The sequence below is a fragment of the Sus scrofa genome, chromosome 12 (assembly GCF_000003025.6).
Source record: "Sus scrofa isolate TJ Tabasco breed Duroc chromosome 12, Sscrofa11.1, whole genome shotgun sequence".
Lineage (NCBI taxonomy): Eukaryota > Metazoa > Chordata > Mammalia > Artiodactyla > Suidae > Sus > Sus scrofa.
In genome coordinates this window covers 53,749,314-53,765,419 of record NC_010454.4, presented here as the reverse complement: position 1 = coordinate 53,765,419, position 16,106 = coordinate 53,749,314, and the positions used below count along the sequence as shown (strand labels likewise).

Here is a 16,106-nt window from a genome sequence, read left to right as displayed (position 1 = left end):
AATGCTATTTAAGTGGTGTTTTCAGTGTTGCATGTAAATTGTTAACCATTACATAGAAATACAGTTGCCATGTTTTTTACAATTAATTTCTGTTATTGACTTATAGTCACCAACCTTAAAAGTTTACTTATTGATTATAATAGTTTAGCCAAAGATTCTTTGGGATATGGTAGTGAACACATCATGTCGTCTGCGAATAATAGTTTTATTTTTTTCCTTTCCAATTCTTACACGTTGCTTTGTTGCATTATTTGGAAAGTTCGGTAAATGTCTGTTGAATAATAGTGGTGATTGGAGGCATCTTGGTATCATTCCTGATGTCAGAGAGAAAGCTTTCAGCCTTTCACTATTAAGAATGATTTTTTTTTTTTTTTGAGTTCCCTTGTGGTTTAGTGGGTTAAGGATCTGGCGTTGCCACTGCTGTGGCTTGAGTTGCTGCTGTGGCATGGTTCCATCCCTGGCCTGGGATCTTTCACGGGTGCAGCCAGAGGGGGAAAAAAAAGCGATTTGTTTTGAATATCCTTTTTTCAGATTAAGGGAAATTTCCTTCTAGCCCTAGTTTTAATCCTGCATGGATGAATTTTTAAAAATCTCGATTGCATGTTATCAAATGTCTTTCCAGCATCTGATCAGATGATAGTATGATTTTCTGATTATCTTGTTATTGTGGTGAATTATATATATATATATACACACACACACACATATATATATATATACTTATTTTTAGAGTTAAACTAACCTTGCAAAGACCAAGTATTTATATATTTACGGGTTGCTAGATTCTGTTGGCTAATATTTTGTTTTGAATTTTTGCATCTATATTCACGAAGGAAATGGACTTAAAATTTTCCTTTCTTATAATATCCCTGCTGTCAAGACTGTGTGGGCTTTATGAAATGAATCAGGAAATATTTCATCTTTGTATTTCCTCTGGAAGAGTTTGGATAGGATTGATGTTATTTCTTTTTAAAATAATGATTCCATTTTCTTTGTGGGGCAGTTTTTCTTTCACAGAGAATTTTTCAGCTTAAAAATTTTTGGTATCAGTTTTGATAATTGAGTTTTTTCCCTAGGACATTGTCTATTTCATCTAAATTTTCAAATTTGGAGTTCCCTTCACGGCTCAGTGGTTAATGAACCTGACTAGCAACCATGAGGACATGGGTTCGATCCCTGGCCTCGCTCAGTGGGTTAAGGATCCGGCGTTGCTGTGAGCTGTGGTGTAGGTCACAGATGTGGCTCAGATCCCACGTTGCTGTGGCTGTGGTGTAGGCCGGCAGCTGTAGTTCTCATTCAACCCCTAGCCTGAGAACCTCCATATGTCGCAGGTGCAGCCCTAAAAAAAAAAAAAAAAAAAAAAAAATTCAAATGTCTTGGCATAGTGTTCATAGTAGCCCCTTTTGTCCTATAGGCTTTGTATTGATGGACCCTCTCATTCCTAATACTGATAATCTGTTCTACCTTTTTAAAAATGAGTCTCATCAGAGATGTATCAATTTTACTAATCTATTTCCTGTCTTTTAATTACCTAAACATATTGTCCAAGATAATAATACAAGGCGATAAAAATAAATTCACAGGGGACCCACGTATTATCTTGGATTTTAGTTATAGCTATCTCCTTATGTGCCAACTACTGTATATCACAAACTGTGAAGGTGATCTGAGGCTCTGGGTGACAATAAGCTCGTTGTAGGGTTTCGCTCTGCGCAGGTGTTAGACTAAGGGGGTCTGGGGAGTTCCTGCTGTGGCTCAGAAGGTTAAGGACCCAACATTGTCTCTGCGAGGGTGTGGTTTCCATCCCTGGCCTCGCTCGGTGGGTTAGGGGTCCGGCGGTGGCCGTGAGCTGTGGTGTAGGTCACAGATGCGGCTTGGATGTGGTTTGCTGTGGCTGTGGTGTAGTCTGGCAGCTATAGCTCTGATTCGACCCCTGACTGGGGAACTTCCATATGCCACAGGTCCGGCCGTAAAAAGAAAAGTTAAGGAAAAAAAGAAAAAAGAAAATAGGAGTTCCTGTTGTGGCTCAGTGGTTAATGAATCCAGCTAGGAAGCATGACGGGTTCGACCCCTGGCCTTGCTCAGTGGGTTAAGGATCCGGTGTTGCCGTGAGCTGGGGTGTGTAGGTTGTAGACGCAGCTCAGATCCGTGTTGCTGTGGCTGTGGTGTAAACTGCAGCTACAGCTCCGATTTGACCCTAGCCTGGGAACCTCCATATGCCATGGGTGCGGCCCTAGAAAAGACAAAAAGATAAAAGAAAAAGAAAATAATAAATTAAACAATCAAAATAGACTAGGAGGGTCTGGCTCGTGTAGATCAGTCAGGGATTGACATGCTTCCCATCTGGGATACTCTAAACTCTCAAGGAGTAGCAGTTAGGGGCCCAGCTGAAAGCCTGGGTGTTGACCCTCCTTGGTGGCTTTGCATGATGTTGGCAGCTCTGCTCTGCTGCTTGTTTTCTCAGCAACAGTTCTGGGGACTTGTAACTGTTACCTGTCTAAAAAGAAAATAGGAGTTTCCACTGTGGCTCAGTAGTAATGAACCTGACTAATATCCATGAGGATGTGGGTTTGATCCCTGGCCTTGCTCAGTGGGTGAAGGATCTTTGGTGTCTGTAGGTCTCTGATTCAACCCCTGGCCTCTGATTCAACCCCTGGCCCAGGAACTTCTCCAAGCTGTGGGCTCGACCAAAAAAAAAAAAAAAAAAAAAGGCGTCAATGTTATATGACATTCTGTTGCAGGCATCAGTCTGTTTCTTTCTTCCTTTCTTTCTTTCTTTCTTTTTTTTTTTTTTTTTTGCTTTTTAGAGCCACATCTGCAGCATCTGGAAGTTCTCCCAGGCTAGGGGTCTAACGGGAGCTACAGCTGCGAGCCTACACCACAGCCACAGCAATGCCAGATCTGAGCCTCGTCTGTGACCTACACCACAGCTCATGGCCACGCCGGATCGTTAACCCACTGAGCGAGGCCAGGGATCAAACCCGCAACCTCATGGTTCCTAGTCGGATTGTTTCCGCTGCTCCCCGACGGGAACTCCCAATCTCTTTCTTAAAGTTTTCTATTAGCTATTTTGTGGAGAATGTCCACAGGGCATTTCTCTCTCTGAATATTCTGGATCATGAACTTTTTCATATTAGATGTCGTTTTTTTAAACACACATATAAACTTTATCTGGGTGTAGTGTTTGCAAATAATGTGAGTGGATTATTCTCTCTCCTCTTCCTTTCCTTGGGGACGGAGGTCTGATTTCTTCTGAGAGCTGCAGGTGGGTGTGGGTTTGCATGATGCTTCCGGTCCGGTCCCCTGTTCTGGAATAGGTCACAGTTCCTAACAGGGGACCGTCACATCCGCTCTGTCACATCGACGTCTGTACCCGCCTCCACTTTCAGGTTCTGCAGACCTTCAAAGCTGTGAATGTATGTGCATATTCCTACTTTCTTTTTTTTTTTTTTTTTTTTTTTTTTGTCTTTTGTCTTTTTTGTTGTTGTTGTTGTTGCTATTTCTTGGGCCGCTCCCGCGGCATATGGAGGTTCCCAGGCTAGGGGTCGAATCGGAGCTGTAGCCACCGGCCCACGCCAGAGCCACAGCAACGCAGGATCCGAGCCGCGTCTGCAACCTACACCACAGCTGATGGCAACGCCGGATCGTTAACCCACTGAGCAAGGCCAGGGATCGAACCCGCAACCTCATGGTTCCTAGTCAGATTGGCGTCCACTGCACCATGGTGGGAACTCCCCTAGAGTGTATGCTTCGTGAAGGTGCCGTAGTATCTTGTGTGTGTAGTCAATCAAAGACTTGATGATGATGTTCAATTGGAACTTGAGGCTACCAGAGGAATTGCCAGCACATCACCCTCCTTGCATGTGACTTAAGGAAGACAAAAGCGACCCAGCACTGGTTCAGCGATCAGTTATGCAGGAGCCCAACATTTGAGCTCATTTTCGAGGTAGTTAGAAGTTTAGTTCTTTAAGCACTCGGGTTTTGTGTTTTCCACTTAAACCTCTATTACTGCTCCTCTTTGGCAAGCATAGAATAGCGATGGTTATTCAACCTTGTTTTTTGATGACTTACTCATATTTGTGAGACTTACTCATCTTTGTAACCCTAGTCCTCAGAAAAGTACCCAACACATGGTGGAGACACATGTTCAGATGACATCTGATCACAAATGTCCTGGTGATGATGTGACCGTGCTGGACGTGCTTCGGGATGTTACACTGAATTTGCGTATTTTAACTCGGAGGTTTTAGGTTTCCTTTCCTTTCTTTTTCTTTTCGCCAATCTGTGTTTGTCTCTTACAGAAGGACATGAGGTGCAGAATTTGCAGCCTCACAATCTGCAGCCTTAGGTCATTTTTGAAGAAAAAAGTGGAGGTTGTGTATATGACAGTTCAGTTGAGATGTATAGTTACGATTTGGCAGATTTCCTATGTATAAATTCAACTCAATAAAAAAATGATAATGTTGAGATTGCCTCTCCTGAGTTTTCTCACCCTTAGTAACGTCTCTGGTTTTAGTGTCTCTCGTTGCCGTCTTGTCCTGTGGGTGGCAGAGAGAGGCTGGGCTGGCTAGACAAGGGACTGGGTTGGTAGAAGGTGCCAGGCCGCTGGGGTGGGAGGCCCGAGAGCCAGCCCCGCTCCGGGAGGTGTGATGCTCAATGGCAGGAAAGCCACGGCTGCAGCCCCGGTGCTCAGCGAGGGAGGGGCAGCTGATTGCTGTGGCCTCGGCCAAACAGGGCCGGCGTCCATGTGGCCAGGGCGGAAGTCAGGCAAAGGCCCAAATCAGTGAGCTCAGGGCAGAGTCCTTGCTTTGCCTTTGTCTCCTTCCCAGCCCTAATCTAGGTAGGAAGTGCATCCCACGCCTGAGCCTCCTCTGGGAGGGAAGCAAAGATAAAAGGGAACAGCCAGAGAAGTGCTTCTGATGACTTACACTCTGACTGACGTAAACTTTTGGGGGGCTGCCTTTCCCCTCTCAGCATCAACTGCGGTGTTCAGAATAGAATGGTCTCGAGAGTGCCTCCTGGTGGCCGCTGCCAAGGCCGCAGCTTTTCCGAACACAGCTGTTGCCTGTGGACCAGGGCATCTGGCAGCCATCCTGACCACTCTTGTTTTTCCTTAATTCCCAGACTCAGTTCTCAGAAATCGTTCTGTGTGAATTCAAAAACCTCCAGAGGCAACGTGCTCATAGTATTGATTCCAAGCACTGATTAGCCTCCTCACCAGGAAAGTTCGTATCTTCCAGACGAGCGGCTCTTAAAAAACGATGGAGGGCCCCCGAAAGAGCTTTTGTTTATGTGGGTTCTCTTGCATGAGGTTGACTGCGTTCAGAAGTGGAAATAAAATGGTAAAATATTTGTCAGTTCTTTAAAAAATACACCTACAACAGGTTGACGTAAATTATGTTAGGAAAAAAGCTGCATGTTCCAAAGCAAAAAAATTTACAAGCGTAAAAACGATCGAACCGTAGGGAAAAAAATCGCTTTAATAATAACCTTTTCAGATGATTGTGGTCATTTTTCTTTGCTACGTACGGTACCCAGACTTGAACAGTGGTATTTTCTGAAAGATGAGTTGCGATCTGGAGTCTGAAACTGCATTAATGGACTTCTCATACCTTGTACACTCGTGAGAGAATGAGTGCGAAGAGGCAAATGGCATTTTGTTTGAACGACGACCTCGTGAAGCCATGAGGCATGTGTTACTGTTTCCATTTGACAGATGAGGGAATTGACTCTAGCAGAGTACTACTTAATAAGCTATCCGTGGAAGAACGACTTGTGGTTTGGAATTGCCCATTATGGGCTAGATTTAATTTTAGAGATAGATTAATTGCGCAAATGATCAAGTTCCCCTGTTCAAATTACGGTGTGGTTTGTCTCTTGATTGGACCCTGTTCTGCTGTGTGTCGTTTGATTTTGTTTGTTTTTTAACCCTGTACTGTGTTTTTATCTCTTCTAGACTTATTCTGGACTCTTCTGTGTAGTCATAAATCCTTACAAGAATCTCCCAATTTACTCTGAGAATATTATTGAAATGTACAGAGGGAAGAAACGCCACGAGATGCCTCCCCACATCTATGCTATATCCGAATCTGCTTACAGATGCATGCTGCAAGGTAACTGCAAATGTCAGAATACTAAATACTCAGACTTTCTTAAATGTAATTTTTTTTTTTTAAATGTCTCAATGTCTTTTCTGCAGAGGGCTTTAAGTTTTGGGTTTTTTTTTTTAAGATTAAAAAGTAATAGATGTTTATTATGGAAGAATTATGAATTCTTTAGACTGGACAATGTAGCCATTTTCTGTAGACAGCTGGTAAGTATGTTTATTGCTTCATAAATACTTCATGTTAATTTTTACGTTAAAAAGCATCTAGTTTTCTGCTGTATAGCACTGAGAACTATGGTCACTTGTGATGAAGCATGACGATGTGAGAAAAAAGAATGTATACATGTATGTGTAACTGGGTCACCTTGCTGTGCAGCAGAAAATTGACAGCAGCACTGCAAATCTGCTATAATGAAAAAAATAAAAATCATTATTTAAAAAAGAAGGAAAAAAAATAAAATTAATCATAAAAAAAGCATCTAGTTTTGGGAGCTCCCACTGCAGCACAACGGGATTGGCAGTGTCTTGGGAGCACTCAGATGAGGTTCGATCCCTGGCCCCGGCACAGTGGGTTAAGGATCTGGCATTGTCACTGCAGTGGCCTGGGTTGCTGCTGTGGTGTGGGTTTGATCCCTGGCCCAGAACTTCCACATGCTGTGGGCAGGGCCAAAAAAAGAAAAAAGCATCCAGTTTTTATATAATTTGGTCTCCACCACAAGCCAGTATAATCAAAGCTCTGTCAAATTAGTTTTAAAACCAACAAGAAGGGCCAATAGGAAGAATAATAGACAAGGTGGATGCATCACTGGGGAGAAAAAGATCATAAAATATTTTTAATTGAAATACATGAAAAAGGACGTAAGTTGAACAGCGTGTGTCAGCTGGTTGGTTGCAATTGTTTCCTCTTGGATTTAGAATGAAATATATGTTTGAAGAGTCAATCATTTGCGCTGTGGCTTCAGATACAACGGTTTATGGAGGAGTTTTTTTTGAAAAGTAGAACGTAGCATTTAATATTATTGCTCAACAAGACTGCATTTAAACATGGGACTTCCTAGCACTAAGAGAAATCTATAATAACTGCCTCTCTTTTTTAAAAAACATAAATTCTATAGGATATAATAAAATCTATGATGTTCTTATGAAACGGTTCCACGATCTTCAGAAAACAGTATGTTGGAGTTCCCTGGTGGCTCAGTGGGATAAGGATCCAGCCTTGTCACTGCTGTGGCGCAGGTTCAAACCTAGCCTGGGAACTTCTGATTGTCGAGGGCGAGGCCAAAAAGAGAAAGAAAATGCGATGCTGCGTCTACTTACCATCAGTCCCAGGTCATGGAGAGGCTGCCTGGGCGCTGAGTCTGAAGGGTCGTGTGAGGGAGCTAGTAAGAATAATACCCATTTCCTCCTCAGGTATATCTGGATGCTTATTACATAGCAGGTCCTTAGAGGCAAACAGGAAGTGCTTCAGGGCGAGACTCGTGGCTTCGATCACTAAGGAGAGGCTTGCAATCCAAAATGAACTTAGGCTTCAAAAAAAAAAAAAAAAGATTCAATGAGTAACCCTTTCTTAAGTTCAGAGCCAAAGAATGTTAAGAAATGGCCACAACTGTGATAAATTGCCATTAGCTAATGGAGAAAGAAGAATCATCAGCCTTTTTTTTTTTTTTTGTGGCTGATTCTGTGTCTCTGTTGAGAAGATGGATCTTTATATGCAGAAAAGCACTTGTATGAATGGGTAAACTTTGCCTTATATGGGAGAAGAAATTGGCAAACGTACACTCCTGCTCTAATTGAATCCACATTTCCTCGTCTAAATAGACGCGGTCTCGCAATTGAGATGACTTGGCCCCCTGGTGTTTGAAGGACTGTGTGGAAGAGGAGTCTCCATGGGCTCACGTACATAATTCCAATGTTTTTAAAGGGGAAGAAGCTCTACACTATTGAGCTTAATATACCTGCCAGGAAAGATTTGAGAATCTGTTGTTAACCGTCTCGGAAAGGCATGAAAATATTCCTCCCGTTACTTGAGGCTGTGCTGTCAACTTACTGGAGAATTAGGACTTCTCTGGGGTATCCCTGTGTTGTGGGTGCAGAGTTGTTCTTGGGGTGCTGATTAATGACGGGGACTGGCTGGGTGTCAGGGTGTGCGCCGAACGTTGTCTGCCCTTACCAACATCTAATCCGTGTCCTTGAAGATGCAGGATGCAGGAGTTCCCGTCGTGGTGCAGTGGTTAACGAATCCCTGACCAGGAACCATGAGGTTGTGGGTTCGATCCCTGGCCTGGCTCAGTGGGTTAAGGATCCGACATTGCCGTGCACTATGGTGTAGGTTGCAGATGCAGCTCGGATCCCGAGTTGCTGTGGCTCTGGCGTAGGCTGACGGCTACAGCTTCAATTCAACCCCTAGCCTGGGACCCTCCATATGCCATGGGAAGTGGCCCTAGAAAAGGCAAAAAGACAAAAAACAAAACAAAACAAAAAAGATGTAGGATGCATGCGCATAAAATTTATAGGTGACATGACACTAAGAGGAAAAGAAATACATTTAATGGAAAGAAGCAGAATTCTCAGAGGCTCTTCAGGAGTTCTCATTGTGGCTCAGTGGGCTAAAAACCCAACGAGTATCCATGAGGGTGCAGGTTCGATCCCTGGCCTTGCTCAGCAGATTAAGGATCCAGCATTGCCGCAAGGTGCGGCATAGGCTGCAGGTGCAGCATAGGCTGCAGATGCGGCTCAGATCTGGCTGGCGTGGCTGTGGTGGAGGCTGGCAGCTGCAGCTCCAATTCGACCCCTTGCCAGGGAACTTCCATATGCTGCAGGTGTGGTCCTAAAAAGAAAAAAAAGAAAAAAGAAAAGCTCTGGACAGGTTGAATGGTGGATTAAAACTAACAGAATAGTTAACGGGGGTAAATGTTAAACCCCCCATTACTGGGTTCCCAAGCCAAGTCTCTGAGTACAGAATGAGGAAGATGGGGCTTGCCAGCATGTGGTATTGTTAATACTATCGTTAGTGCTAGCGTGACCCTTTATTGACTGTCAGAGTGTGCCAGGCACTGGGCTCAGTGCTTGAATGTGTATTGTTTAAGCCACAACAGCCATCCTGTAAGGTAAACGGAATTACTATCCCAATTTTTTTTTCTGTGTGCATTTATTTAAGAAACAAAACCCATCAGTCCCTAAAGAGACGCAGTGCTCCCCACCCCCAGTATTCCCTCTGTCCTCAGCTTTGCACTATCCTAGTTTTGCTGAGGCCCAAATGGTGACCAAGAAAATGATAGCAAGAGGTATGAATGAGGATGCAAAACCAAGGCCACGTGACACATTCTTATTCACAGTAGTAAACTTGCATGTGAAAGTTAGAAGAATTAGTCGATAGTTTTGATTATGTGATAATTAAAAACAGACAATAAAAACAAAACAAAACCCCCACCCCCTCCCACTCTACCAAATTCCATCGCATTTCCTTGTGTAAGAAGGGGGCCACCGGCCGCCGCAGGACACAGGACACAGCACAGTCGGGTGGGACGTCTCCTTGGGCAGGCGGACAGCAAGCAGCTCGTGCACCTGCTCGTGACGCGCACACCAGCTCCCGGGGCTCACCCGGCTAGGGTTTCACTTACAGATGTGAGCAGTAGCTGTACGTCAGTGGGCTACAAAGAGGGTCCATCGCATGAGAGGGGCCCGTGTGGAGGACCCCGAGCACATGGCCCCCCTGAACAGACTTTTTTTTTTTAATCAAAAACAGAAGAGAGCTTAATGTTTTCCCTGAACTTTAGCTTGCAGGGGGTAGTGCATCAGTAAGACGCAGAGTGTGCCTGGCACATAGTCGTTGCCTAGGAAATACTCCTCGACCGCATGAACAGAGGTAGAATTCTTGGACATAAACTTGCTTTCACGAATCACAAACCCCGCAGAGCATGGAATGGCAGAAGTGGTATTATTGGAAACTAAGGCGGGAATCGAGCACTAACTCAAGGCATTCTTCCAGAATGCACCGCCAAAAGAAACGGATGCGAATTATGACAGAAAGAGGAGCAGACGTGGAGTACATACATCTAGACTTGTAGGAGCCATGAAAGAAGTGAATTTTTTTTTTTTTTTTTTTACTTTTTTGACTGCCCCACAGCATATGGAGTTCCCTGGCCAGGGGTCAGATCAGATCCAAGCTGCAGTTGCGACCTATGCTGTACCTGCAGCGACACTGGATCATTAACCCTCTGTGCTGGGCTGGGGATGGAACCTGCCTCCTGGTGCTGCAGAGATGCCGCCCATCCTGTTGTGCCACAGCACAGCAACGTGGGATCCGAGTCATGTCTGTGACCTACACCACAGCTCACGGCAACGCTGGATCCTCAACCCACTGAGCGAGGCCAGGGCTCGAACCCACATCCTCATGAATCCTAGTCAAGATTCGTTTCCACCAAGCCGCAGCAGGAACTCCAACAAAGGGTATTTTTGACAAAGTTCTGAAGAAAGACGAGTCCTGAGACTGAGTAGGTTCAGTAAGTGCGGGGAAGGAATCCCGAAAGGAGACCCATGGCTGCCCTCCCGCAGGAGGTGTGGGGGGCGCAAAATGAGGTGACCTCAGCGGAGAGGGTGTCCCTGGGCTCAGACTGCTCTCCTGCAGCCCCATGAGTTAGAAATTGAACACAGCCACACGGAGACCCGTGCCTGGTACATGGTCATACCTGGGGACCTAAGACCGCTAAGAGCGCAGGCTCCCCCACCGTGGCCTCCACTCGGGAGCACGGCTGCCAACCCTCTGTTGACCTAGATAAACACAAAGGCAAGTTGCGCGGTAACAGTAGTTGCAGGGGCCACCACGAATGTCTAAGACCCGAGGGCCTTGCGTCTTCCGAGAGTCTGAGAATCCCCGTCTCCTTGTTCGGCCTGCTTTCCTGGTCATGTCTTCATTCCCGTAATGCTCTCTCTTTGTTGGGCCTTTGGAAACTCCCACTGTGGGGTGTGCACACTTGCCTGTGTGTTCAGTTTTCTTTTCCTGGTGGCTTTCCCCTGGGTATGGGGTTTCAGCCACTCCGTGAAGGTGGTTCCCCCCCCCCCACTGCGATCCATGCACAGGGAGATGGGGTCAGTGTCCTTCCTCCCAGTGCCTCTGCTGGACCATTATTACTGATGGCAGCCTTTCCATTATCCCTTGAAGACGCTGGCCCGCCTCTGATGCCCTCATCGCCTGTAGCGGCTTTCTCCTGGGTTCCCCTGCCCCTTCTCTGTGACAGGTCTAGCCCGACATGTCATGCCCTTTCCTCTGGGCCTCGAGACCTGCCATAACCCTGTGTTACTTCTAGTTTTTCATGAACAACCAGATCTTTCCGGTCTCAATCTTATCCTCTCACTCAGGCTGCCAACTCCCTAGACTCTGTCACCCTCTGAAATTGCCTTATTTTTCAAATATTTCAGACATTCTATTGCAAAACCCTTCCGTCTTGGCAGTTCAGTCAGTAAGTCTCCTGACTGTGTTCTTTGATTCGGGTTATAACTCTGGTCTCTGCCCTATTCTGCTTTTCCTGTGTATTAGCGGTACCGCCTTGACCTCGTGTCCCCTGTGGATTTCAGCTCTCCTCTGTCAGTATCCTAAACCCCTGGTCCCTTTGTCCCTTTGTTCCATGTGGCTCGATCTTCATCACCTGGATGAGTCGAGATGCTTGTCTTTTTTAATGCTCTCGCTTGGCTTGCTGGTGCCTCCGGAGTTGTGTTTGCACACCCGAACAGATGGCTAGTCCGGTAATTTCATGACCACGAGCCCAGGTTCCATGCAGACTGCTCCTTGCTCATCCTTATTCGTCTGTTAAGGTTCGAATCACACTCTCTGTAATGACCATCTCGAACCTCTGCCTGCTTCAGACCCCGGGGCCCCTGTGGCCCCCTTTCCTCTCCAGCTGGTGCCCCCGACCCCACTTCCACAGAGAACCAGAAGCCACTGGAGAGGAGCTGCCCAGCTTCCTGAGCCAGATGTACCAACCATCCTCTCCTGGGTCCCCTCCTGTCAGAGGCCAGTCTTCCCAGTTCCTGCACCCCTGCCAGGAATCCGTCTCGGGGCTCTCACAGCGTGCTTATCTTCTCTTTCCTTTTTACAGGCTTCCCCCCCCTTTCTAATTTTTTTTTATTAAAGTATAGTATAGATTTGCAGTGTTGTGCCAGTTTCTGCTGTATAGCGGAGTGAGCTAGGCATCCACATGTAGACATTCTTTTTCGTATCGTGTCTTTCCAGCTCTCATGTTTGCATTCAATATGCTAAAGTTTCCCCCTGACTTTAAAAAAGAAAGTTCTCTCTTCCATCCTCTCCTTCTCTGCGGCCATACTCTTTGAAAGTGTCTGCCGGTAGGTGGGTAGAGACGGTCGGCGGTAGGAACTTGTGACGATGCTCCTGTTTTCTCAGCGAAACACAAAGCGAGGCTTCAGCTGAGAGCGAGGAAGAGGGAACAGAGATAGAATTTTAAGGGAGAAAGAGTTATCTAGAAGAGCCAGATAATGCTTAAATTACACCATTACATCACATTTTTAAAACAACAGCTATTGGAAATGCAAAGATGTGACCCGCAATTATAGAGGGAACTTTCATATGCTTCTCTCAGAACTGGAGATGAGTAGGGGAAGAAAGAACATAAAGAGTGTGATTAGGAGTTACCTGGTGGCCTAGCGGTTAAAGGCTCTAGTGTTGTCACTGCTATGCAGAGGGTTTGATTCCTGGCCCAGGAACTTCCACATGCCATGGGTGCAGGCCCCCACCCCCAAAAAAGAATGTGAGAATGTGATCCATACAATTTAGCAAGCTTGAACTGAAAAATGTATGTGCAGTACTACTATCCATCGAGCAGAAAGAACATTTATAACCGTGGCTTGTCATTTCTGTGCTGAGCCACCGATAAAAATCTGAGATCAGGCCCCATTCTCTGACCACGGTGCAGTAAGACAAGATGTTAACAGCAAGATTTCCAACTGGGTTTGTTTTTGTAGGCGTGTTTTTAATGAGCTCTTCTTGCCGTTTTTGCTCTTAACCATTCATCTTATATGGCTTTTTTGGTAAAAGAAGAAATCAAAATAGCTATTACAGATTCTTTAGAAAGGAACCACCACAAAATACCACATATAAAAAATTTATGGTTTATGGCAAAAAAACTGCTTCAAGAAGAATTCATAGCCATAAGTGTTTTTATTCGTAAATAATAATCTGTGGACAAGTTAAGCCTTTTACTCATACGGTAGATGAAAGACAACTTTATGATAATTCATTGAGCTGTACTTGTCTCATGAGCTTTTGCTTATGTCATTTCACAATAAAAAGAACGTTCTTTTAAAAGGTACAGCCTGGACGTTGTCTCTGCAGTGGCTTGGATCTGATCCCTGGACCAGGAATTTCCATATGCCTTGGCTATGGCCAAAAAGTAAATAAAAGTATAGCCTGGACCTTGTCTTTGCAGTGGCTCAGATTCAGTCCCTGGCCTGGACACTTCCCTATGCCATGGGTACAGCCAAAAAAAAAAAAAAAAAAAAAAATGTACATCCTGGATGTTACCTTAAGACTTATTGCAGGGATCATTTTGTAGTATATACAAGTTCCAAACGACTATATTGTACACCTGAAACTAATAAAATGTTACATGTCAGTTATACCTCAACTTTTTTAAAAAGCACAAAATGAAATGAACCTAACAAGAGGAAAAACATAAAATTGTTAAGTAAAACTTGAACTGGTTCCACGAAAAGACCATAAAATAAACAAATGTTGGGCAAGTGTGACGAAGAAGAGAGAAACACCAGAAAGGATGAAGGTTCTGTAACATCATAAACAGAGTTAAAATTGCCTTGAAATAAGGCAGAAAACTTAGAACCACACCAGTGAGAGAAACGGTTAACATTGGCAAAGAGTTGCCTTTATCTCAAAGACACAGGCCCAAGTAATTTTCTTGGCGAAGTCTATCAATTTCAAGGACTAAATAATTCCTGTGCTGTCTAAATGGTTGTAGACCATTAAACAGTGCAGAATAGTCCATATAACATCAAGATCACAAACTGTCAAAGAAATTTGAATGTTTAAATTCACATTTTATTAAAAAGTAATACATGGAGTTCCCTTCATGCCTCAGTGGAAACAAACCTGGCTGGTAACCTTGAGGAGGCAGGTTCCATCCCTGGGCTCACTCAGTGGGTTAAGGATCCGGTGTTGCCGTGAGCTGTGGTGTAGGTCACAGACATAGCTCAGATCCTGCGTTGCTGTGGCTGTGGTGTAGGCTGGCGATTGCAGATCCGATCAGACCCCTAGCCTGGGAACCTCCATATGCCTCGGGTGCGGCCCTTAAAAAAAAAAAGTCATACATGAAGATAGTTAAGGCAACAAGCACATACACAGTCCAGCAAGGCTTACATTATTGAAAAAAAAGACAAGACACTTGTCCTACCCCGGAGCATGCCGAATTTCCTTTTTAGAGGAAATCATATTTTATCTGTTTATTCTTATACATGTACATATTTATAAGTAACAGGCTTGTGTAGTCTTTAATTTCTAGTGTTTTCTGTAGACTTCCTGTTAGGAAAGAAGGTTGTTTTGGAGTTTTTTTGCTTTTTAGGGCTGCACCCACGGCCCATGGAGGTTCCCAGGCTAGGGGTCTAATCAGAGCTATTGCTGCCGGCCTACACCACAGCCACAGCAACTCGGGATCCAAGCCAAGTCTGCGACTTACACCACAGCTCACGGCAACGCCGGAGCCTTAACCCCCTGAGCGGGGCCAGGGATCAAACCTGCAACCTCATGGTTCCCAGTCGGATTCGTTTCCACCGCGCCAAACTTGAACTCCAGAAAGTTAACTGCCCGCCCTCATCTTCCTCATAGAAGTTGAGTCGACATTTTTTGGCATTTTCGTATTCAACATTTAACTTCTCTCTCCCGTGATCACATTTTCCTTCTCATACAATTTGCTCTTCTCCCTGGGGGTAGTAATTTTCCCATTCTGGGGAACAGAGTAGTTTTGCAATTACCTCCATTAGTTTGAGAGACCCCCCCCCCCAAGGCTTCTTTGAAGACAAAGAAACGAATCCAGTGTTTCCCTGCCTCGGAGACCCACCTTCTCGGGCTCTTTATCCTCCAGTCTGTTCTTAGTGCTCTTCCCACTTGCCCTCACCTGCACCCGGGCAGTCCTCGCTTCTTTCCTCGGTTGTATTTCTTGATTTATGGCTCCCAGATGCTGTTATTTTGGATGGAGAGTAACTTCCAGGAGCTTCCCCAGAAACGCGGGAAATACCCAATTGATGCACCAGTAAGTGACGATTTATCTGGTGGCGTCCTGAGCAGCCGTCTTGAAATGTCTGATGTGACACAGTGACATGAGCACAGTAACTACCCCTCTCGTTTTAAGACAAAGTATTTTAAGAAGAGGATTGCTAGACATCAAAATGTAAACCTTGACAATGTAGATTAAAGGATTCTTTTCACAAAAAAGTTTTGAAACCAGGTATGTTCTTAGATCAGGAGAGAAAAAGGCAAGGAGAACAAAGCATCTTTATTTTATTTTATTTGTCTTTTTGCCATTTCTAGGGCCGCTCCCGCGGCATATGTAGGTTCCCAGGCCCGGGGTCGAATAGGAACTGTAGCCTCCGGCCTACGCCAGAGCCACAGCAACACAGGATCCGAGCCACGTCTGCGGCCTACACCACAGCTCACGGCAACGCCAGATCCTTTAACCCACTGAGCGAGGCCAGGGATCAAACCCACAACCTCATGGTTCCTAGTCGGATTCGTTAACCACTGCGCCACGACGGGAACTCCCAAAGCATCTTTAAAAAGAAACACCAGTAGTTCCCGTCGTGGCTCAGTGGAAACTAATCCAACTAGGAACCATGAGACTGCAGGTTCGATCCCAGCCTTTCTCAGTGGGTTAAGGATCTGGCGTTGCCATGAGCTGTGGTGTGGGTCGAAGACTCGGATCCCGCATTGCTGCGGCTGTGGTGTAGGCTGGCGGCTACAGCCCCGATTAGACCCGTAGCC

At 45.2% G+C, this 16,106-nt stretch overlaps 1 protein-coding gene across 1 annotated transcript in view; it reads left to right on the top strand.

Annotated features, from left to right (window-relative positions):
• MYH10 (myosin heavy chain 10) overlaps positions 1-16,106 on the top strand; it is a 133,974-nt gene that overhangs the window by 16,133 nt on the left and 101,735 nt on the right. The window contains 1 exon segment of the mRNA XM_021067863.1: positions 5,957-6,113. Within this exon segment, the coding sequence (XP_020923522.1) occupies positions 5,957-6,113 (157 nt within the window).